The 26,017-nt window shown below is 41.8% G+C and overlaps 1 protein-coding gene across 1 annotated transcript in view; it reads right to left on the bottom strand.

Moving 5' to 3' along the window:
* Positions 1-26,017, bottom strand: part of LOC118828694 (heparan-alpha-glucosaminide N-acetyltransferase-like) — a 378,901-nt gene that overhangs the window by 58,848 nt on the left and 294,036 nt on the right. The window contains exons 13-14 of the mRNA XM_036735519.1: positions 14,874-15,000; positions 10,664-10,750 (exon numbers count right to left, since the gene is read on the bottom strand). Coding sequence (XP_036591414.1) covers positions 10,664-10,750; positions 14,874-15,000 — 214 coding nt within the window. The remainder of the gene's footprint in view (positions 1-10,663; positions 10,751-14,873; positions 15,001-26,017) is intronic.

The following is a 26,017-nucleotide window of genomic DNA, read 5'->3' as shown; positions in this document are numbered from 1 at the left end:
CAAGATTGCATATATATAACCTATATCTGATTCCTTACCATCTTGGGGTGGGGAGAGGGAAAGAAAGGAGGAAAGAGGAATAGAATTTGGAACTCAAAACTTAAAATAAAACCAAACATTAAATAATTATTTTTATATGTAATGGGAGAAAAAATAACATAAATTAGAAAAAATAAAAATATTATTCTGTGACAGGGTCCATAGCCTTCACCAGACTTCCAAATGGGTCCATGACACGACAAAAGATTAAGAACCCCTGCTAGTAGATACTAATTCATGTACTACTTTGGAGGGGGAAAGTCATCTCCTGGTAGCCATCTGTCTGATGAGAGATAAACCGAGCTAGGCTGGTCCTCCAAAGACACAGTTCTGTTGTTGGGCCCTTCTTCAAAATCTTACCAGCTTCTCAGAACTCTCCAGCATTTGCCCACCACTCTCACAGCCTTCAAGGACCCACAGTATACTTTATGAAAAACTGATCTGAAACTCTTAACTTACAAAAAGAGAAAAATTGAGGGGCAATTACTTCTTTAAAATGATGGAAGGTTTCCTAGTGTATTTATGCCTCTGTTTACAGACCACAAATAGGGCTTTCAAGGCAGAGAAACCTAGAGCCAAAGTGTAAAATGTTTAGGAACTGTGGCAATAGAAATGAAGATAAAATGCCTCAGAAACTATGTAAATTGGAAAAAGTGAATACAGTTTGCAAATATTTGACTGACAAGCCACTTTTCAGGAGCACAGCTGTTGGATAGAGCGCTGATGGGAGTCACATGCCCAGATTTTCTCTGAGGACAGAAGAGATGGATGCCCCAAGAGATTTAATACAAGCAGCCTTCCCTGGTGCAGACCAATGGGTCAAAATAACATTCTTTGATGTATTCTGAAGACTTAGTTTGTGCAAAAAGCCTGGATTAGTGCTGGCTACACTTTTCAAAATGGAGATACTTCTCAAAGTGCTTTCATTCAATCCATCAACAAATATATATTGAGGATCTATGAAAGTCAACCCTGGGCTAGGCACTTTAGGGGATTTGATAATTCAGTTCATTTAACGACCCTTTATTTAGCAGTCACTAAAAGTTGGTTCTGCTAGGCACAGTGGGGGTAGGTGGTAGAAAAGTTTATGCAGAGAAGGAGTACAAACCTTGCTCTCATAAAGTTTATAGCTTAGAAAGTGCTATGCTACAAAACAGGATACAAAATAAGTTACATCTGCACAAAAGAATTGAAAATTAAGTTCTATTTGAGGTCTTCAGAAGGAAAAAACAGTAGTAGTATAGAACTACAAGTAGAAGAGACATCAGAGGCCATCTAATCCAATCCCCTTTATTGTACAGATGAAGAAACTGAGTGCCAGGGATGTTAAGTGACTTGCCCAAAGTCACAAGGGTAGTGAGAATCAGAAGTGGGATTTGAACTAAGGTCCTCTTACTCTGGAGACAGTAGTCTCTCCAATATCATACTACTTTTCTACCTGAACACCAGAGAAACAAAGTTATTTACCCAAGGTCTCCTAAGCAGACTCATAAATGTAAAGCTAGCCCCCAAAGCCAGTCCTCTTTCTACTTTACTGTGACACTTTTCCATCATGACTTACTGATCAGAAGAGTCTTTACAAGGGGTTTGAGCTGAGCCTTAAAGGGTACACAGGTAGTATTTCAGCAAGGACAAGATGAAATTTGAGCAATAGTGTGGGAATAGTGATTGTTAGGGGAGAGATGGGAAACTGGCAGTTTGAGATGTATATTTGGGATGACCGAGGTTTGAATGTCACCTCTGTTACTCAGTGACCTTGGGCAAGTCATTGTGTGACTGGGGCATGCTATCCTCCTTGGCATTCAGGTTCCTTATCTGTAAAATGGTGGGGGAGTACTAGATGACTTCTCAAGTCCCTTCCAGCTCTATGATTTTATTATTTGAAAGATAAGGCAGTGCAAGTTGTTGAAGGGTACTGAATGCCAGTATGAGGAATTGATTTTGTACACAATAGGAAACCATTAAATGGTTTTGATCGGAAGGATGATAAGACCAGATCTGTGAGTAAAGACAGGATAAGTCAGAAGGAGAAAGAGAGTGGAGGTAGGCAGGGAGTGTCTTGATAAATGTTTAATAACCATCTTTTTGGGAGGGGAAATGTACACAAGAGCCACTTTTAAATTTAATATGTGTTGTTAACACTTTCTTGAGTCTAATAAATCAAAAAAACAATAAATCAAACTTTGATGTGCAGTTTTTGCTGATTTCCAAATTGTAAATGCTCACACTGAAAATTTAACTATGGTCTCTCGTGAGAAAGGGTTAAAACTGACTCCAGCACACTCCCATAGGTAGGACAATTAGAAGGCCATTCAATTCAGTTAACTTCAAGAAGCATTTATTAAGCAGCCACAGTATGTTGGGCATTGGGAATATGAATATGATAATGATATGTCTCTGCCTTCAAGGAGTTCATCTTCCAGACTGGAAAGGCATCAATGAAAGCCTATGCTAGGGATGGTAGGCATAGGAATGGAGAGAAGAGGAAGAATATGGGAGGTGTTTTAGTGTAGAAGTGGAAATAAATGGGTTTGAAAACCAGCTGGAGAGGGGAGTTAAGGGAGAGGGAAAAAACCAAAATGGCTCCAAAGCTTGCCACAATGGACATTGACTGAATGGTATCATATAAGGCTAGTCAGTGTCAGACCTGGGTTTAGAACTTGAAGACTAAGTCATTGGCATTACAGATGCAATGAGAAAAACTAGGAAGTTTAAGGACCTGATTAGATTAGTCACTAAGAGTAACTTCTAGGGATATAGAAGTAAAATTAGGATTATTAGGACTGGTAGGGGATGATCTTGCTCATGTAGAGGTCTGCATATGAAGGTTCCAGGAATGTGACTAAATAGCCAGAAGGGGCACTGCCCCATACCATTAAACCATTATGGGTAATGAAAACAAACACCTAAAAATAAATTAGTTCTGCACTAGATTAGAAACTCTGTAAGGACAGGAACTGTATCTTATCAAAACTCCTTACTCTACATAGAGAGCTTGCTTAACATGTTTGTTGGGTCATGACCTCAGAAAACTGATGAAGCTGCTGCCCACCTCTTGGCAGAGAGGCAATGGACTAGAAATCAGTAAAAACAAGTATTTTTGCATCTAAATCTGTATTTTTAACAGTATAAAGAATTCCTTCATTGAATCAGACTGGTAACTGGTCTGTAACACAGAGTTGTAGAGAACTACGTTGAGAAGGTAAGTGACCTGGGTCTCATAGCTAGTATGTCAGAGGCAGACCTATATCCAAGTGTAACTAACTCCAAGATTGGTCCTCAATTTACTACCCCACATAGTCTCTCCAAGATATGCAGATGGCTCTCTTATACTTGGTCAGATACCCAGGTCCATCTGCTGCCTTCCCCCTTTCTGCCACATGACCACTCCTTCTGCTGACTCCTGGATGGTGGTCCTCCCAGGAATTCAGTGTAGTCAAATCCTAATTTTATATTTGAGGAACAATTTAAATCTAATCCAGCAAACAAAATAAGCAATGTTTTTTGTTCTGATGGGGGAGACACAAATCCTGGGTCTGTGAAGTAACTGGGGACAGCTTTGATTTGGCAGCTTAGAAGACTGCTAAGCAGGTGGGTATCTGGTGAGTGAGAAATGACCCCTTTCAAGGGCTGAAGATTAAAGCCCAGAATGGTGATGATTGAGATTGTCTAATGAGCTCTCAGAGGAGGGCCCTAGTTACTATCTCCTCCTTTGAGTTCCATGTCACAGATGAGCCTTCATGCATTCCCATGGTATCCCTAGGGAAGAGTTGCTAACGGGAAATTCAGCATTATTTGGAATCCACTTGCTTCTTGAATGAAAAATCTGGTCTCAGATGTGAATCCTGCTCTGGGAGGTTTCCTCTGTTTTCCTGGTGATTTCATTTTAAACATATTGTGCAAAAACAAAGCATGTCCTAAATAATTGAAATGACCCATCTTGGCTCCCATGGAAAAGATGAGGAAGCATGTCTCTCCTTGATTAGAGGAGGCAGCAGGGAGAGACCATGAGTGAATTGTGCTATATACACTGTCAGAGGATGGTACTCTCAGTTAGCTTTGCTTGATTTTTTTTTCTTTGTTTCAAGGGAATACTTTGATGAGAGGAGGATGGTATAGATAGAAAAGTTGTGATGTTTAGAAAAGGGCATCAATAAAACACATTGAAAACGTTTGGCATGGAAATGTGGCTTTTCCAAGGTCACACAAAACGTGAGGAGGCACAGGATTTATTCAGGATCACTGAAGGCATCAATGACCATGACATCTGGCCCTTGATCTAGTGACATTTCCCTTGCCTGCAGTGGCCATGCACTCTTAGCACCTTTAGATCAGAGCCAACCTGAATGATAGGCAGAAGCTGCCTTTGCCTTGAGCCCTTTACAAGCCCCTGGATTGTGTTGGGAGAAAGAGAGGACTTCTGGCTCTTACCTCTTCTCTGCTGGCCTCTAAAAGTCGATCAATAAAAATTTATTAAGGACCTAAGTTCCAGGTACTGTGCTAAGCATTGGGGATACAAAAAGAGGCAGAAGGGAGTCCCTGCCCTTAAGGAGCTCACAATCTAATCAGGGAGACAACAAGCAAACATGTAAATACAAACAAGCGCTCTCTGTCTGTCTCTCTCTCTCTCTCTCTCTCTCTCTCTCTCTCTCTCTCTCTCTCACTCTCTCTCTGTCTCTCTGTCTCTGTGTCTCTCCTCTCTTCCCCCATCTGTCTCTGTCTCTCTCTCCTCTCTCTTTCCCTGTCTCTGTCTTAGTTTCTCTCTGTGTGTGTCTCTCTGATTCAGTTTCTGTCTTTCTTCTCTCTCTTTCCCCCACTTTTTGTCTGTCGCTCTCTGTCCATCTCTGTTTTTCAATCTGTATATATACGTATGTATATGATAAATAGGAAATAATTAAAAGAGGGAAGACATTAGAACTAAGAGGAATAAGGAAAGGCTTCCTCTAAAAGATGGGATTTTCGTTGAGATTTAAAGGAAGCCAGGGGAGTATACAGGTAGAGTTAAGGAGGGAGAGCATTCCAGCGTTCCTGGGCTAAAGCCAGAGAAAATGCCTGCAGCAGAGAGAAGAAGCCTCTTATTTGTGTAACAGCCAGGCCAGTGCCACTGGAAACAACCTGACCTAGTGACCTTCCTCCCTTCCTCCTGTCACAGTCTAGGGGGCTTGTGACCAGTTTGAGGCAGAGCCAGCTTCTGCTCGTTCAGGTCATTTATCGAGTCCAGGATCAAAGGACCTCGGAAATCCTTTAGTCCGATCCCTTCATTTTACAGACAAGGAAATGAAGTCTTGTCCAGTTCTAACATTCTAGAAGTTGCTGGTAGTTCTAGGAGGCTATCACTGCTGTTGACATCTTAACTGAGGTTCCTCTAGCTTATTAGAGAGCCTCTTAATTAGCTGAAGACAGATAATAAGGCCTTAGTGCATTCTGAACAGTGAACAAGATGTTTTGCAAAATAGGAGAAATTTTTGTTTTGCAAATATATGAGAATTCTAGAAAAGGTAACTGCTGGATTAGGGAGGGGGGAGAAAGAAGAGAACCAAGGGGGTAGATGCTGCCTAAACATATCAGCAAGGGCCCCCCTAATATTCCACAGAACATGGAAGGAAGCCTTGGAGCAACAATCCTCTCCAAGAGAAACTCTGGCTACCTCCCACCCTCCCTCAGATAAAAGAATCCCCTTGAACCAAGCAAGCATAGTATATCCCTAAAAGAGACACCCTCAATCCTGATTGTCTCTCCCTCCAAATGCTCAGAGTTCAAAGTTTGACCTTGCTGGCACAGGCTGCCCAACGCCTCAGGATCCTGGGTGCTTTAGACAGGGAACAGCTTTGATGAGGTCCAGAAACTCCCTATCACCTCGACCCCTGCCAACTGAAGCAGTAAATTATCGATAGCCAACTTCAGCTGAATGCCAGTCCAGGGAAGGGGCCAGCCCACCAAGCCATGAAGCCCAGAACTACAGCTGTCAAAGCAGATAAGGAAGCTGGAATCCCAGAGTTGGGCAGGTCCTCCCAGTTCAGCTTGTCTAAGGTCTGACTCCAACACACCTATGTCATCCAGACTTTACACTGGGGATTCTTGACCTGGGGTCTGTGAAACTGGGTTTAAAAAGTAGATATACTTGGATAACTGTATTTCTATATAATTTGGTTTCCTTGCAACCCTCTGTATTTTATTTTATGCATAAAAACATGACTCTGAGAAGGGGTCCATAGGCTTCACCAGACTGCCCAAGGGGTCTGTGACACACACAAAAAAGTAAATATCTCTTGTCTTACATGCTATTATTCCCCCTTGCTAGCCCTTCCTCTTCTCCTTTGTATATATATTTTGTCTTCTTATCTGCATTTGGGTTGATTTCCTCACAGTACAATGTAAGCTTCTTGAAGGAGGGGACTATTTTCACCTGTGTCTTTGTGTCCCTAGGACCAAGTGTGGGGCCTGGCACAAAGTCATCGGTTAAGAAATGCTTATTGATTTGAATTTAATGGGCATCCCACTACCAAAGAAATTAGGAATCTCACTACCATACAGATGAGACCATTCTGCTCTTGGTCAACTCTAGTGGTTAGAAAGTTCTTCCTGTAGCATGACTCAGTAGAAAGGACATTGATCTAAAGAGAGAGAATGAGAGAGAGAGAGAGAGAGAGAGAGAGAGAGAGAGAGAGAGGAAGAGAGGGCGGGGCTGGGTTTTGGTCTCAGCTTTGCCACTGTGTGACCTTGGGCAAATTACTTAGCCTCCCTAGGACTCAGTTTCCTCATCTGTAAAATGAATTGGTTAGACAAGATTATCTAAGGATTCTTCCAATTCTGAGAATGTACAGTTTTTCTATTGAACCAAAGCCCAGTATCTCTGTAACTTCCATCCATTGGTTCTCGCTCTCTCTTCTGGAATGACACAGAATAAGTTCACTCTTTTCATCATGACAGTGCTTTAAATATTTAAGGACAGCTATTACTTACCCCATAAGTGTTCATATCTCTAAGATAAACATTCTCATCTTTTGACATTCTTCATGTTATATATTTTTCTATATCAATCAATCAATTTTATATTAATTGATCATTATAAAGGCGCTTTGCTAGGCACCATTGATACAAAAACAAAGATGAAACAGCCCCTGCCCTCTGGGAACTCACACTCTATCCAAAGGGATAAGATTTAATACATATAAGAATATATATGTAATACTTTATGTATATTCATATATGCACATATATCTATTTGAGCGAGAGGACACTAGCCATTGTGGGGGGGTGAGGGGAATCAGGAAAGGTTTCCTTAAAAGAGGCCAAGTTTTGCATGAAACAAGGGATTGTGAGAGGCAGAGATGAGGAGGAAGGGCATTCCAAGCATGGAGGACAGCCATCCTAGTCACCATGTCTTTTATCATCTAGTGCAAAGAGTTCTAAACTGGATAGTTATGTCTTCACTCTAAGGGGGTGCATGATTCACCAATCAGAGGTTGGGATGAATCCCACCCTTCTCCCTAGAGCAAGTTAAGGGGTTTATTTCTAACATAACCACACTTACCCTTAATCTCCAACGTTTCCCCAAATTCACTGTCTCCCCCCACTGAACAGGTGACCACACAGCTCCTTCTGAGCTAGGATTGTGCAGATGCCAGTGGGAAAAAGCCAGACTCCCTATCCTACCCTCCCATCATTTTGTTGCTACTGAAGATACTTGCCCCTTAGTGGATGGGCTCTAGCTCTACAGAAGGACAGAATTTCTCCGGGTAAGCAGAAATTGATTGGTTATGACAGATTCGATTGTCTCATTACCTTGTCTTCCCCCTCCTCTCCCAACCTATCTCTCTTCAAAATTTCCCTATTACTGTTGAAGGAAGCACTTTCCTTCACCTCACCCTGGTTCACTAGCTTAGTATCATTTTCCATTTCTCATTCTCCCTGATCCCTACATAACCAATCAATTTTCAAATCTTGCCATTTCTACCTCTACAACTCTCACATAGATCCCATCTCTTTCCTCATGCAGACACCATCTTTAGTTCAGGTCCTTATCACCTCTCATCTGGACTATAGTAATAGCGTTTGAATAGTCTCCCTGCCTTAAGTCTCTCTCTACTCCTGTCCATCACACAACTACTAAAAGTATTTTCCTAAAGCTCAGGTCTGACCATAGCATCTCCTACTCAATAAACTCCAGTAGCTCCCTACTGACCCTAGGATCGAATATCACTTCATCTATATTTCATTCTTCTAAAATTTCTATTTTTGTGTAAGTTGTATAATGTTTATAATTATTGCTACAGTCATACATTATACATGAGTAAACAAGTAAGTATTGTAAATGACTTGTTACTTAAAATTGTGAGTGTGCTAAAAAAAATTAACTAATAGGAGTATACAATAAAAAAAGTTTAAAGGGCATTGGTCAAGTCCAATCAGTGTTCTTTCTACCATTCCATGTTTCCTCTCATGGTTTGGGGATTTGTCTGGGGCATCAGGAGAAAGAATACTTCATAAACTGTAAGAAAAACATGCTGGGTAGGGAGTTAGGAGATGTGAATTCTAACCCTGGTTTTGTCACTCATTCCTTGATCACACTGGTAATGGAAAGGATTATCTTGGGCTCTATTTATGGACTTTGGGATCTGTCAATATCTTGGCTCTGGGCTAAGGAGCAGGGGCTCAGGTTTAAATCTTACTCGGTCCTTTGATCTTCCTAGCCTAGACAATGAAACATTTAATGAAAAAGATGTCACTTTTTTCTGGAGGCCTTTAAATTAATGTGGAATTCTTGACTGCATGAACCAAAACAGTAAGGGAAGGGGGTGGGAATGGGAAAAGAGAAATACCAGGAAGCTGCTTATGAACCATTTAATTTGGTTGTTGAGGAGAAAGAGAGGCTAAATCTTAGCTCCCTGGCAGCTGATGGGGAAGTCATTGGATGAGCTTGGAGTACTCGAGTGATTTTCCACTGATGCTGAACAGAGCAGGGAAGAAGAGTTCTCGAGTGTTCTCTAGAGGACCATTAGTTACCTAGATACAAGCTTTACCTTGTTTACTCTTCTTTCCTCATTCATCTAGTTGAGCCTTTTGCATATGGAGTACTTGAAGAGAAACATCTTATATATATCCTGACTTGAACACCATGGCCACTGTCACCCACAGTAAAAAAATCACTGCCCCTTGGGCTAGAGTCTGGAGATTTGTGAACACAACATGGTGGGGACATATGCTTATACCAGTCTGTGCTTTTAAATCAAGTTTCAGCTCATCATCATTGATGACTCCCTGCTGTCTCCAGGGTAGTATCCCAATTTCTCATTCTGGCATTAGAAACCTTGCACCATCCAGCCAGACTCTACCTACCTAATTTTGTCTCCCCCTAAGCCACCACTATGTTGGTCTATGTTCTAGCTAGGCTAATTTCTACCCTTTCCCTTGAATATACTGTGTTCTTTCTTGACTCCAGACTTGTTTGTGCTATTCGCCTAGCCCAGAATGCCTTTCTTTCTCTCTGCCTATCCAAAAATCTTCAGTGGCTCCCTTATTACTTATAGAATAAAATTTAAACACCTTTATCTGGCGTTCAAGGCTTTTTATAATCTGGTGTTACTTTACCTCTCCAAACTTATCCCCTGCTATTTATGGTCCAATCAAAATAGACTACACTCAATTCCTGTGTTTTTGCCTCATTCCTTTGCTTCCACTCTTCCTTATGCCTAGAGCATCTTCTCCCACCTCTCATTTGCTAAATTTGTAATGATACTTTAAATTCTAGCTCAAAGGTCAACTGTTCTGGTAAGCCTTTGCTGATCTCCTTTGTAATGGCCTTTCTCCCCATTTCCCACCCCTCCCCCATCAAATAACATTTTGTTTTATACCTTTCCATTCTACATTTCAAATTTCTTTTTTTTTGAAAATTAACAAGTATTTAATTTTTCTCTTCCCCAACTTCCTTCAATTGGGGGAAAAATCCTTGTAACAATTATGTATAGTCAAGTAAAACAAATTTCTGCATTAGCCATGTCCAAAAATTATATATCAGGTACTTTTATGTATGATAGTTCTTTGTACAGGTGTCAGCTCTGTGCTAGATTGTAAACTCTGTGAGGGCAGGAACTGTGTCTTATCTAAACTCGTTAATCTACATATAGTACATGCTTAATACATGTTTGTTGGGTCATGACTTCAGAAGACATTGATGAAGCATGCCACCCACCTCTTGGCAGAGCGGTCATGGACTAGATAGGTAGAATGAGCTCTTGGATACAGCCAAAGCGTTGTTTTGTTTGACATGAGTATGTGTTAAAAGGGAGGCTAAAGTTCTATTTGAGGAAGGATGAGTTAGTAAGTATATGAAAAAGAAAGAAAAGAGCAGTGATAAGATGTTTTTTAAATGCATAGGAAACCAAAAAAGATCAGGGGCATAAACATAAACAGGGGCATTCTATTGCTACCATACTTGTTAACTTGACTTAAAGATGAGGAAACAGTCTCCAAGAGGCGAATTAACTTACCCTGGATGAAGTCACCGAGCGGGTAAGAATGAGGATGGGAATCTAGGTTTGGAGGCTTTGCTACTCTCTACTACACTGGGGCATAAACACTGTTCCACCTTCTCTTGCAATCATCAGTCTTATTTTCCACTTACCTGAAGCCCAAAGAAAGCCATTACGATGGAGTTAATCGTCCCCAAGATGCCCTCAGGATCAAAGGGCTGTGTTGTTTTGTAGAGTTCCTGAAACACAGGAGGGAACCGTTCACATCTAGGACAGGAAAAGAATTGGCTTTTTGATGAAAGCTTCCCTGAGCTCTACTTTCTTTCCCTGGGAACACACAAACTGGTGATCCCATTAGCAAACAGCTTCTCTCTCCGCCTCTCCCCAAATCATCAAACAGAGGAGGCAGCTGCCCTCCCAAAGCAATTCCCAGTTTCCTCATTTCCTCTGACAAAGGCTTTCAGCACAGCGGGATCCTAAGCAGGAAGATAACCTCTCTGCCCCCAGCAGAAGGCAGGGGCAGCCACCAGCCCCAGTGAGGCCCAAGATAATCCAGGATGAAGGCAGCTGGAGGATGTTGACATGAAAGTGGTCACTGCTGGCACATTAATGCCACACACTCTTGATACTGAATCAAGAGACCTTGACCTTGGGGTTCTTCTAGTACTACTCTGTCACTAGGCTTCTGTGGAAACTGACATGGCTGCATCCTCTACATCCTAGCATTCAAGGGCCTCTCCATATGGTCTCATCTGACCTTTCAAATCCTATATCCAATTACTCCTGCCACACAAAAGCCCTTGTCCGGTCAGGTGGGTCTCCACATTGTCCATTAAGCACCACCCATGGAATGCTGCCTCTAAGCCTTTGCTTGTACAGGACTATTTATCTGCCTGGAATTCTATGTCCCATTCCTCTCTACCTTCAAATCCTCTGACTCTTATGTGCCATGTGACCTTAGTCACCTAGGTAAGATAGCCTGTTTCCTCATCTATAAAATGAAAGGATTGGACCAGAGGACCTCTGAGGTAGCTTCCAGTTCTGGATCTATTATCCCCTAACTGCTATACCATGGAGCCTACCCAGATGATTCCAGCCCACAGTGAACTCTGCTTCCTCTGAACTTTGAAAGTATCTATTAACTGTTTCACTTATATAGCATTTTATCATAGGCTGCCTCATGTTATCTCATATATTATTGTTTAATGAAGCTATTTTACTTGTCATGTGCATCTTATAGAATCTGCATCATAGAATGCCATTTTACTAGATTATACTTTCCTTGAGAGCGACATGTTTTATGTTTCTCTGTATTACTTACAGTACTAGCATTAGCAGAGGGCTGGGCACTGGGGTATTTTGTGAGTGGATTGTGGTGTGGATTTTGGAAATTTATTTATAAGTAAATTTGAACTTTTGGGTTCATTTGTGCCTAGAAATTAGTAGTTAATTTAGTTAAGTTAGTTTAGTTAATTTAGGCAGCACAATTTTTTTAATTTAATTTGTATATTTAGTTCCAAATTTTTTCCTACCTTCCACCCCTCTCCCATCTATTGTGAAGGCAAGACACATGATACATATGGAGTCATACAAAACATATTTCTGGATGAGCTGTGTTCCTGGTGGGGGAGGGGGAGTGGGAAGTAGCATAACACTAATACAATATCTACTCTGTTTAAGGTACTGTGAAAAATACAAAGATAAAGAATAAGCTACAACTCCTGCCCTCAAGGTGCTTATAGTCTAGTAAGGGGAGATAAGATATATCCACGGATAATTTTTAACGTAAAATAAAATGTGAAACCATAATAAGCGACACATGAAGGGATATGTAATTCAGAAGAATGAGGGGATCACTTCTGGCTTGTATAGTCAGGGAAGCTTTTGTTGGGTGGTGGCATTTGAGATGGACCTTCAAGGATCTGTAGGAATCAAACAGACAAAGCTCAGCAACGGAGGGAGCAACCTAGGTAAACATGTAAACCTGCATAGGGAGTAAGGTTGTGGAGATCATTCAGGCACTCGTGGACAGTCTGGTTTGACCTGAGCATAGGTTATAAGAAAAGGGCAGTTAGGTATCACAGGGGATAAAATGCTGGGCCTGGAGTCCTGAAGACCTGAGTTCAAAGCCACCCTCAGACACTTAGTAGCTGTGTGATCCTGGGCAAGTGACTCAACCTCTGTCTGCCTCTCCTTCCTCATATGTAAAATTCAGATAACACAGCTTCTGACTCCCACAGTTATTGTGAGGATCAAATGTGAAAAGACTGATAAAGCACTTAGCCCAGCACCTGGTGCATAGTAAATGCAATTTAAATGTTACCTTTTATATTATTATTGCTAGGTAAATATACTACTTCATCTAATCCTCACAGCAACCTAGTAAAGTAGGCATTGTAGTCATTATAATGCCCATTTAACGAAAGAAGAAACTGGAACCCATAGAGATTAACTGGCTTCCCTGTGATGAGGAAAGATGTTTGGAGGACCAAATCACAAAAAATACCTTAAATTTCAGGCTCAGGAATTTGGATTTTATTTTATAGTCAATGGGAATCCATTGGGTCATTCAGAGTAGCAAAGGGGAGAGGAGTGTGATGAGGCAGCATGACTGAGTGCAGAGAGTGTTGGTCCCGGAGTAAGGAAGGCCCGGATTTGAATCCCACCACAGACTCTGTAATTGTGGCGTTTTAGGCTGGTCACTCACCTCTTTGGACCTTGGTTTTCTTATCAGTAAAATGAGGGAATTAAGCTCAGTGATCTCTAAGGTACCTTCCGGCACTAAATCTAGAATCCTGTGATCCTATGATCAGAGTTGAGCTTTGGGCTAATTAATCGGGCAACAATGGGTCAAATGAATGAGAGAAGTAAGGACCTGGAGGGAGACCAGTAAGAAGCCAGTTGGTGGATTTCAGGTGAATGGGACTGAATTAAGGCAAGAGCAGAGAGAATGAAGAGAAATGACAGCAACTCCAGAACGCTCGCAGGGCATGGCTGGGGAGGTTACGGTGGGAAGGCAGTGGACTGGGGGGAAGCAGGCTTGAGAGGAGCCTAGCTGCAAGGCCACCAAGGAGAGGAAGGCTGCCATCTGGCAACTTCCTAGTTTAACGAAATCTTTTTTGCCAACTCAGGGCTAAACTCAGGTGTTTCATATCCATTTAAGCACTCTAGTTTTTGTCTTGGCATCGTCTCCCGATGGCATGCTAGATATCAGCAGCACTGCCATGAAATCTCCTCATTAGCATTCTGGTGCTACCTCGGCTGTGATATCCTCTCTAAGTACCTAGTATTGTCATGGAGTTTGTCTTCCTTTGTATCTGCTGATATTTTAAAGTATTCTGTACTTCCAATGCTGTTAGTTTTCTGTATGGTTAACTCTGTTGGTGCTTCCTTCTATCTTTAATTATTGTTTCACTGCATCAGAGAATGTTGGAGCTGAAAGGGGCCTTAGAGATCATCCATTTTACAGATGAGAAAACTGAGGTGAGGCCCAGGGAGGTTAAGTGGTTTGCACATGGTGGCAAGTGATAGAGCAGAGATTTGAACCCAAGTACATAGACTCTGAATCCAGTTTTCTTTCTACTAAACCAAGTCTGGCACCTTAATGATACAATAAATTCTGTTTCACTTTCTTTTAATGGAAATTTGGAGGGTGGTCTTTTCCAACACTAAGATCTAATGATTCAATTCTTATTCTTGCAAATTGTTCAACAATCATCTTCCCAACTTTGGGTTAGTATTTATTTGGGAGATAGGGAAAGAGATCATAGAATTGACACTTGGAAGAGACCTTAAAAGCTTGATGTTAAGTGCTACTCTAGGGCTTCTTAACTTCTGAGAGTGTGTGTGTGTGTGTGTGTGTGTGTTGGACTCTTTTGTCAGTGTCTAGTGAAGCCCATGGACCCTTTCTCAGAATCATGTTTTTAGTACATTCAATTAAAATAAAATGCACAGGATTACATGGGAGACCAATAATACTGAAATAAAAATATAACTTTTTCCCATCCAAATGTATAGACCCTTAGAAAGCTGTTCAAATACCCTTGATTAAGGATATGCTGACGGGGGAATTTTAGGTTAGACACAGGTTGCAATAGATGTTATCTCTGAGGTTCCTTCCAACTTTGAGATTCTGTGGGCCTCATCACCTTTCACCTGCAGTCCAGCCCCCTTTACTTCAGATGAAATATCTGAGGCCCTGAGAGGATAATTGACTTGTCCAAGGTGATATAAACAGCAGGGCTAGGCTTTGAACTCATATCCTTTGGCTCTAAATCCACAGTTCCTAGGTATTTGGATCCAAGTGAGGATCTCATTCTCTTAGAATGAAATTTCCTAATAGACTACATTTCTAAAAATTACCTTGCAAGATGGGAAACGATACAGATGATTTTCTCCCAGAATCCACTTGTCAATGTATGCTGCTGCTCCACCTGTACAGTTGAAGTATTTTCCATCATCTGCTATCCCTCCAGGGCCCAGATAGCCTCTGCAGAGACCAAACATACAATTCACTTTTCCCTCCCTCAACCTTTCCATCTTCAAAATGGGTACACCCTTTAAACCTTCTAATAGTCATGCATCCTCTCTTACTCTTCAAATTTCATCTCTTCAAATGTGGACTGCCACACAGCCTTTGCCAGTCTTACCCAGGGCTTCCCAACCAGCTGACACTAATTTCCTTACAGATTCCCTGCCAATACTCTTCTCTCTGCCTTTTCCCATGACTCATAGATTAGAGGATGTTAGGACGAAAAGCAGCTTTAGAGACATCAGATCTAATCTCCTAACTTTACAGATGAGGAAACTGCAACTTACAGACAACACCTCCAAGAATGTTTCTCTGATTAGCCCCATCTAATTAAGTACTCCCTAAATCTGAATCTCATCAGCACCTATAGATTTGGTTTACATCATTGGTATTGATTTATACTGATTATTAGGTGTCTTTGTAGGTGTTCTGATCTTCATGTGGTTGTGTATAAAAATAACTGGTATTTTATATTGAATTTTAAAATTGTAAGACATTTTCCATGTATTTTCTTATTTCAACCTCACACTAACCCTGGGATCTGGGTACTAGAGATATTATTGTCCATATATTATGGATGAAGAAAGGGAGGTTAAGTGGCTTGTCCACAGAGAAAGAGCCAGTAGGTGCCAGATTGAAGCCAGATCTTCTGGGATCCAAGTCCAGCCCTCCACACACTGCTGTGTATCCTCTCCCTACAGAGATGCAGGGGACTGAGCATTGCACCTGCAGCCAGATGACTTATGTCCAAGTCCCAACTTTACCACTAACTTGCTATACACCTCCAGCCATTCTTTACTCTCTGCACTTGCCGCCATGTTCCAACTTCATTCTCTCTCTGCCCTATGGCCTCTTGTGTCCTCAATGAATTTCTCCTGGAACCTCCATGTTTTGGAAGGATCCAGACTAACCATTCTTCATTCTCTAGATTTTGACACCAGGTTCCCACCTGGGGCACCCTTCCTCTTCCCCTTTAACTCCCTTTTATGTGTTATTTTCCGCCATTAGAATATAAATTGCTTGGGGGTGGGAGATGTCTTTCTCGTGGCTTGTATTTCTTCTCCAGCATTTAGCACAGGGCCTGGCATACACTAATCATTTTTAAGTGCTTTTTTTTTACTTGACTGACTTAATTTTGAGCAACCTTCTTAGCCTCAGTTTCCTCATCTGTAAAACCAGGATATTAATACCTGCTCTACTTACCTTGTAGGGTTATTGTGGGATTAATTGAAATTCAACTATTAATGTAAAGCTCTTTGTAACTGAAAAGCACTGTAGAAATGGAAGGGGTCATTAACTGTGTCTTTTTCATTTTTCCTACTCAATTGTAAATTCCCCAAGGTTGCGGGCCACACAATTCCTCTAAATTCAGCGCCCTTCCCAATAGTATTGAACACTGTAAATTAATATTTTGTGAGCTGACTGATGGCTTTGATGAATTAGAAGTAATAATGATGATACCCTCCTCTCTAATCAGCTCCCCTCAAAATAGCTACTAATAAACTCTTAGAGTAAAAGAGAGAAGAAGAAAAAAAGTAGAGAGACAAAGTCAGAGAGAGAGATGGCTGCTGAAGATCTAGAGATATGGGAGAGAGGCATCAGAAGTTAATAGGAAAAAGAGATCAGGGAAAGGGAGGAGAAAGTAGCATAATCTCTCTCTCGTGTCATTCTGATGTCAGGTCCAAGAGGGAAGAAATCACTTGGTGTCTTAGAGAAATTGCTTCAGCTCTTAATATTGTATGTATTCTCAGTTATATATGCACCAGAGCAGTCACTAGTGCTGCTAATTGGGAATAGAGGGAGATTGTGTCAAGAAGAAACTGAAAGGTGGCTATATAACAAAGTCTTCCACACCCTCCTGGTAGAGAAGAAGAGGTAGATGGCAGTACAGTTGGGTGAATTCAAGACTGGTCAAATGACTGAGCCCAAAAGACTTGTCATTAGTGGGTTAATATCAACTTAAGAGGGGTTTCCATTGGAGTGTCCTAGAGATTTTCCTTTGACTCTGTGTTATTCAAGACTTTTATCAATGATTTGGGCAATATCAAAAGGGTATATGCTCATCAAATGGGAATGTGACACCAAGCTGAAAGAAAAATGATTATGTTGGGCTGGGTAACACAATCAGGATTCAAAAAGATGTGACAGACTAGAACGATGGCCAAAGCTGACAAAATGAAATAGGGATAAGTGCTTACCCTTCAGGAAAAAAATCAACTTTATATAGGGTAGGCATGGCTAGACAACTGCTCCTGAAGAAAACATTTGGGTTTTGTGGTAAGTGGAAATCTTGAAATGTCAATAGCATGACACATCAGTCCCCAAATTCAATGTTTTCAAGAGAAAAATAGTATTCTGAAAGGAGGTGAGGCTTCTTCAGTACCTTTCCCTAATCAGTTCGCATTTGGAATAGTGTGTTCAGATGGCATTGTCATATCTTCAGAAGGACGTAGGCTAGAGGGTATCCAGGAGAAGGCAATCAGGATGCTTGACTCTGTCAGGCAAAGACTGATTGAAGAAATCAGACACAGGAGAAAAGAAGACTTTGGGTATGACAAGATAGGAGTTTTCAAATAATTGAAGGTCAGTGATATGGAAGAATGATTAGATTTGTTCTGCTTGGCCCTACAGGGTAAAAAGAGGGATGGTGAGTGGGTTTGACAGAGAGGCAGATTAAGACTCTATGTCGGGAAAAACTTTCTAAAGAGTAGAACTAACCCAAAACAGAATGTGCTACTTCAGGAGACAACGGTTTCCCCCTTTTTGGATGGAGAGGCTAGATAATTGCAACTGAGATTGGGATGCTGACGGGGGAATTTTAGGTTAGACACAGGTTGCAATAGATGTTATCTCTGAGGTTCCTTCCAACTTTGAGATTCTGTGGGCCTCATCACCTTTCACCTGCAGAGCCCAAAATTGTTCTCCCAACTTCCAGTTTCCTCCCTTTCTGATCTGTCCTTCATGCAGCTCCCAAAATACTTTTGCTGAAAAAGTCTGTTACTCTCCCGCTCTAGAATCTGAAGTGGCTCCCTCTAGAATAAAATACAAACTACTGGGAGAAGCATTTAAGATGATGCACATTCTGGCTCCCATTTAAATCCCCAGGCTTATTTCACCTTATTCCTAGTCATGCCCTCCACATTCTAGCCAAATTGGCCTTCCTGCTGTTTCTTATATTCAACATTCCATCTCTCCCACCTCTCTTTCTTTGCATAGGCTGTCCCCTATGCCTGGAATGCACTCCCTCCTCACTTCTATCTCTCAGACTCTCTGCCTTTGTTCAAGGCTCAGCACAAGAGCTATTTCCTACACAAGACCATTGCTGATATTTGCTGCTCTCATTCCCATCCCTACTATCCCTGACTTATCTCTGTTGTTAGTAGAGAACACTTTCCTATGTTGTATCCTCTGGGCAGAATGGAAGTTCCTTGAGGGTAGGAATTGTTTCATTATTTATCTTTGAATCCCCAGCATCTAGCATTGTGTCTTGTATTTAAGTATAGGCCTGGAGTAGTGATTTCCTTGACACAAGGAACATCTGGTTGAGGAAAATCCCTGTACTAATGCAGAATGATGCCTTCTCTGTAACCTGTAGTCTTAGAGGGCTACTTAGAGCACTGAGAAGTGGTAACTTGACTGAGGTCACATGAAGAATCTATGGCACAAAGTGGATTAGAATTCAGGTCTTCTTGGCACCAAGGCTAGCTCTCTATGACAATACACTGCTTTGCACATAGTAGGTACCTAATAAATGTTTGTTTAATTTAATAAGCCCATTCTAACACACACACACACACACACACACACACACCCTCTACATCATCCATGCCTGGGCCCTTCAGTAGGCAGGATGCCAGGACAAGTCCCAAAGGTATGGTAGCTGGGGCTTCCTAGTGATCCCATGGTTCAGTCTAGGGAGGGGAGAGGATGAGATTATGGAATGTTTTCCCTGGGACACTAAAGGGAGGTGCAGGGGAGGCAATGTGAAAAACCGTTGTGCTGGCATTGCTAATTGAGGCCTGCCATCTGTCTCCATGGCTTCCCCTCATTAAGGTGTTAGCTGAATACTGTCTGTGTTGCTGATAAGCAATTCCCAGATGATCTGTGGAGGAGGCAGGGCTCCCCCAACAAGGAGGAAAACTGATTCTTGGGGCACAGACCGCCTCAGTTTCTCTTCTCTGACTCTTAGAATCCTTAGTTCCCTTCAACGCTCAACTCAGGTGCCCCATGTAGGCCTCCTGGTACCCATAGTGCCTGATCTCCTCTACCCCAAATTACCTTGTATTTTCTTTTGGGAACTTCAAAAAACTTACTTAACCACATCTTTATTTCTCCCAGTAGAAAGTAAATTCCTTGAGGACAAGGACTGCTTCATTTTTTGTCTTTGAGACCTCCAGGCCTAGCACAGTGTCTGGTGCACAGTAGGCATTTTAAATAAACACTTGCTGATTTTTTAAGCTTTCCCAACATGTTTATCTCCAGCAAACACTGCGCCATGGTTCCACAATTCTTCAGCCATTCACCCTCAGAGATTATAGCCCAAGATTAGAGAGGAGGGAAAAAGGCTTCTTGGGGACACACTTCATACCTTTCCCTTTCCTCTTCTTTCTTAGGACCTCCTCAGGACAGAATGATACAGATACCCCTCCTAGATGACAGTATGCTACAGTGGAGACAGTCCTGGATTTGAGGGTCAAGGGACCTGGCTTCAAATCCTCATTCTTTCACTTAGTATCTCTATGATTTTGAGCAAGTCACTTGACTTTCATGGGCCTCAGTTTCGTCTTCCATAAAATGAGAGTAGTTAGATGTTTCCACATTCCACTTCAGCTCTAAACTCATGATCCTAAAAGCCTGCCCCCATAAGCACTGGCATAATTAAATATATAATCAAAGAGGCACCTACACTATTCAGTGTCTCAGGTTCTATCCCTGTAAAATGCGAATGGCGATACAGCCTTCCCTCCTAGGATATATGTATGAAAGAAGGACAAGCATTTGGCAAATAGAAATTTGGAAAGCAGAAGGGACTGAGCCTAGACATTGTACAAGGAAGGGGAAAATAAGAAATTTGCCTGCTATAAGGCAGGTACAATAATGAGAGATAAAAAACATTTTTACATCCAACTAAGCTTAGGAATTGAAAGCTATCAGAGATGAACTATCATTATCAGTCGATAAACATTAAATTCCAGGCACTAGAGACATAGACAAAAATAATGAAACAGTCCCTGGCCTCAAGGAATTTACATTCTGTCCATTTTTTAATGCTATCATAACTCTTCTTGCTGGATCCTCCTATCCTAGTGGGGGTTGGGAGGCCTGGTTTCTAGCCCCAGCTCTATCATGAACCAGCTATGTGACACTGGCTAAGTGGTTTCTCAGTTTCCTCCTCTGCAAAATGAAGGTGGGGGTGGTTAGATGAAACCATTTCCCATGCCCTTTCTGGCTCAGAAATTCTGAACCTTGGTACTTGTACCCGCTAATCTATTGTCTTGGCCTGTTTTCCCTCAAAATCTGTTTTTAATAATCCAGTGTCTTATTTAATGGAGAGGGCAGGCACAGAGATGATCATTCCAGATTTGAGATAGAGAAAGACAAAGTGAAGGGGGTAGCTCTTTGCCACCTGATTACTCAGAGATCTCCACCTGTCCTCCCAACTCAAAGATTTCTTGAATTTCTCCAATCAAGCTATTTAAATTAGCACACCCACCCTTCCCCCCTCTTTCCACCCTCCATCCATCAAAGCTCTTGAGTATTTCAGGAAGCTGCCATCGGGAAGGCATCAGGGAGAAGTAAATCAGTGGAGCAGAAATGAAATTCCATCCCCATCCCCCCATTTCATTATAGAGTTCGAAACAGCAGCAGCAGTGATCGGGCCCCTGTCCTAGCAAATACAGCTGCTATTTCTGGATGGCAAACGAGATCAGAGTCATGGACTACAGCAGCCTGGATCCCCAGGGAAGGGGTGGGACAGGAGAAATGCTGAAAGGTGGACAAAGGACCTGGGCCCTGACCAGCAACATGGCAGTGGGGAGCATTTTTAACTAGGAAAGCACTAGAAATACTGACCTGTAATGACTTCCCTGTGTGACAAGGAGTGTGGTATACTGGACTTGGAGTTAAAAGACCCCATATGAGTCCTATTTCTGCCCCTTATGGGTTGTATGACTATAGGCAAGTTGCTAGACGTGTCTGATCTCTAGTTTTCCATCTGTAAAATGGGGGTGCTGATTCAGCTACTGCCCATGTAACAGAATTGTTGAGAGGCTCAAATGAATTAATGTATATTTTCCCTTTTGAACCAAAAGATATACAGTTGATTTGATTCTATAAACCTTAATTAAGACTCTCCAATGCGCAGGGGCAGCTAGGTGGTGCAGTGAATAGAGCACTGGCCCTGGAGTCAGGAGGACCTGAGTTCAAATGTGGCCTCAGACAATTGACACTTACTAGCTCTGTGACCTTTGGCAAGTCACTTAAACCCAATTGCCTTCCCCCCCTCCAAAAAGAAAAAATTAGAGCCAAGACTCTCCAATGTGCAAAGAAAGCACTGTGCTGGGTGCTGAGGATAAGAGATACAAAATGAAACAATCCCTGCTCTCAAGAAACTTCCCTTCCACTGGGGGTGGGTTGAGGAGAGAGGTGCATGCCACATGGAGCTTTTTGAAGAAGATGTGGTACATGTGCCTGCCCTGGAAGGCAAACTCAGAGAAAAGAGAAGAAGGGATTGTATTCCATGCATAAGGAACAGCTCTTGCAAATGCTTAGAGGAGGGAGGTGGTAGGAGAAGAACTAATAGTCCAGTTTGGCTGGAACATAGAGTTCATGAAAGTGAGTAGTATGAAATAAGGCTAGAAAGATAGGTGGGAGACAGGTCATGGAGGGTCTTAAATGCCAGGCTGTATTTTATATTGTATATATATGTGTATATATACATATATGTATATACTATATCTATATCTATATATATACATATCTATCTATCTGGAGTCACAATGGTAAGTTAGAGGACTGTTGCAAATAGACCAGATGAGAGGAGATGAGGGCCTGAACTAGGCTGGAGGCTATGAGTAGAAGGCAAAGGGGACAGATATGAGAAATGTTATGGAGGTAGAATTGAAAAGCTTTGGCAACTGACTATGGGAGGAGGGATGGGGTTGATAAGTGGGAAGAGTTCGAAATCATGAATCTGAGTGAGTGGGAGGTTGGTGGTGCCCTCAACAGAAATACACTCATTAGAGAAGAAAAGAAGGTTTGTAGCAAAGACAAGTCATTTTCTTTTAGGAAATGTTGAGTTTGAGGTGCCAAGGAGACATCAAGGAGGCAATTGGTGATGTAGAACACCTCATCCAGGCCTAGATATATAGATTTGGGAAGCAGCTTCATAGAGATGATAATCGAACCCATGGGAGCTGAAGAAATCATCCAGGGAGAGAAGATGTAGAAAGAAAAGAGAAGAGAGCCCAGTGCAGGGGCTTAGGGACACTGAGTTATGGGATGGGAGAAAGGTGATGATCCAATAAATTAGTCTAAGAAGATGGGTAGTTAGGAGGAAGTCCAGGAGAGGGCATTATCCTGGGAAAAATTATGATTATTATAGGGAAATGATAACAACAATTAGTATATAATGTTTTGAGGTTCACAAAGTGTATGTTAACTCATTTGGTCCTCACAACACCCCTCTGAGGTAGGTCTTCTTCTTATCTCCATTTTACAGATGAGGAATCTGAGGCAAAGAGAGGGTTCAGTGACTTGCCCAGGGTCATGTGGTTCATAAGTATCTGAGGCAGAATTTGAACTCAGATCTATCCTGACTCCAAGTTCTGTATACTATCTACTGTGCCACCTAACAGGAATTATCCTCTCTATATGACATATAGAATAAAGCCAACAGCTCAAGAAATAAGAGTAGCTAGACCAGGATCTGAACTCTTGACACAGAGTTCAAATTTTGACTTGTTTGCTTTTTCCAAAGCAGCAAAAAATTGGATGGACTTGCTAATGCCCAGCTGGACCACTAGCCCAAGCTCTTTCAGTGCTGCCTGATAGACAGGTGTTTACCTGCTCAGCCTCTATGGGATGTTTCTGGAATTCACCCATATGTCCCTGAGGTTTCCATTTCCCTGGTAAGTCACCTTTGTTTAAATCCACACCTCTGCTTGCCACACCAGGACAGGAAGGAGCCTCTGCTTCAAAGAATGAGTTTATCTTCCATTCTCTGGTGCAACCTTCTCTCCCCATTCCTCCCACCTTACCAAGTCAGGATCACAGCATGTGGCAGTTGAAGGAACATTAGTGGTCATCTAGCTCTAGGCTAATGCCTTGGTTCATAAACAGAGACTGAGTCCCATAAAATGGAAGTTTTATGACTGAAGCTGTGAGAGCCGAAAGCCAAACCAAGGTCTTGGACTCCCAGTTCCAGGCCTCTTTCCAATCCACTCTTCTCCCTTTAAGGATTAGGGTATAATTCTGAAGCATTGAGGCAGTGGGAGGGAAAGGCCAGGGTTTGCAGGGGAGGGAGATTCAGCTCCAAACCAAGACATCTCAGGACCCACTCAGCTAGAAAGGGGGAAATTCAATAACCTAATCACCTAAAATGCAGACAGTCAGAAGTTGAAAATTTTGCTCTAAACTCTGTACCCCCAAACTGGCAGGAATGGCTGGACTCCAATGCCTGCTCCTCTTTCCTACACATACTTGAAGTCTTATGAGTTTGAGAATGATTTATTCACAAGAGAAGAATACATGTACAACAGAGGACCAGCATATCCAGGGTGGTAAAATAAATTAAGTTGCCCAGTGCACTTACAGAGCCCCTCTTGAGCTTAGCAAACCTACCTAGCTTTAAGCTCAATATTCCCCTGAAACTGTGATGATGCTTGGGTTGGGCCCCTTGGACTCCTGGCCATTAGCCATCTTTGAATCAAGAACAATAATCCTTCCACTTGACCCAATTTGAACCGAGCTGGTTTACTTACTATTCCCCTAACTCTATACCCCATCTCTTGCCTTCCTACCTTTGCACAGGCCATCTGCCATATCTGGAAGACCCTTCTTCCTGTTCACCTCTGAGAAGCCCCAGCTTCCTTTTTTTGGCTCAGCTCCACACAAAAGCCTTTCCTAATGTTTTTCATTGTTACTGCTAGGTCTCTAGCTCAAATAATGAATCCCAAGAGAAGTGGTTCCATTATTCAGACCAGCACTGCGTATTTCCATTAGGCTGGAACCAATTACCATATTTTACATATAATTATAACTTCGGATAGTGTGATTTGACTAATGGGACCATTTCACCATTCTTCGCACTAATCAGGTCCTAGCTACCTATTTATCTGACTACATATAGAATATGCTCAGTGATTTAAGTTCTTTGAAATCAAGAAATGTTTTTGTTATATCCTTGAATAGGGCCCTGTACATAGTTAACACTTGATAAATGCTTCTTGGATTGGATTGGTTGGAATCAGTCCCTCTCCAATCAGAATGGTGTCTCTTCCCACCCTTAAATTTGACTTGGTTTCATCCAATTCTACCCCACCCTCCACTTGCTCACTCCCACCCCCCACCCCTGAAGGATATATTCTATTGGTAGGTTTAAAAATTCATGCCACATGCTCCTCCAATGGCTACCTCCACTTGGTTGGGCCTTGGCACTCCATCACCTATTTGTGCTCAACCTGTGGTAGAGCTTTCCAAGCTCTAGTTGGTCTGATCAGCCATAGTCAGAAACATTGTACATTGACCCTGACATAGTGATGTCATTTTGGTCCTTTTCAAATATGAAGGACAACTACCTATTCTAGGGAGTCATTGGGTCTCATCCCCTCCCAAATCTCACCCAAGGGAGGTAGGTGTACATAGAATATGTGCTTAGCAAACTTATCTCATAGGATTATTTTATAAATCTTAAAATGTTTTATAAATGTGTATATAAAAGTATATATATATATATATATATATATCTCTGTATCAATATTTATATGTATCATGAGAGAATAAAGCAGTATTTGTTTTTGTTATTGTTGTTTGGTTTTTGGTTTTGTTTTTTTTTTTTAACTAGACTTGTGAGGAGTAGGGAGCTCCCTCTGAGGAACTTCCTTTACCAGTGTAGGTCAGTACATTCCCTGTAACTTATACTCTTGGAGAGATACCTGTGGGTACTAAGCAGTTAAGTTACTTTCCCAGGGTCACAGAGCCAGTATATGTCAGAAGCAGTATTTGAACCCAGGTCCTCCTAAATCCAAGGCCCATTATCTCTCCAGTGAGCCAGACTGCCCTCTCTCATTAAACTAAGGTTGAATACAATTTCCCATTACTTAACTCTCCCAAAAATTTTACCATGGCAACTCCTTTAAGCACAAGCAGCCCTTGGAAATGAAGAAGGCCTTCTGTATTACCTACCCCTTGCATCTGATAGAACCATGATGTCACCACAATGCTTAAATGTCATCCAGTGATACATACAATCACATTCTCCTTTGATTTACCTGAATGTTTGAGTACTAAACACCAGGTTACAAATGAGGCACATTTATATGAAGGGTACCTAGCTGGCCTCCTCCCTTTTTCTTCCTCCTTGGACCATTAAATACAAAGAGGTATAACTCAGTGCAAACAACTTGGAGATGAGGTTTGGGCTTCCTTTCAGTAGCACAATGTCCTAACTTGGTATCTATTATCCAAAAGACAGACTGTTTTATTATTTGAAAAGGTGCCATCTGTGATTTATGGCCTCATATTAGACTCCTCGTAGTGAGATATTAGACTATCATCCTCTGTCAGGGACAATCTGAGACAGAGAAACACGCCACATTCATCTTCCTCTCTATCTAGGACACTTCTTTCCATCTATTGGTTTTTGTTGCCGTATCATTTCCTAATAATCAATTTGATTCAAAGACTGTAATGGCTTAGGACTAGGTGCACTTGGAGTTTTCTCTGCCTACTTCCAGGTTGTCAGAAAAGATTGCAT

Source organism: Trichosurus vulpecula, chromosome 8 (assembly GCF_011100635.1).
Source record: "Trichosurus vulpecula isolate mTriVul1 chromosome 8, mTriVul1.pri, whole genome shotgun sequence".
NCBI lineage: Eukaryota > Metazoa > Chordata > Mammalia > Diprotodontia > Phalangeridae > Trichosurus > Trichosurus vulpecula.
The sequence above is the reverse complement of the archived record's forward strand: the minus strand, read 5'-3'. Positions and strand labels throughout refer to the sequence as shown.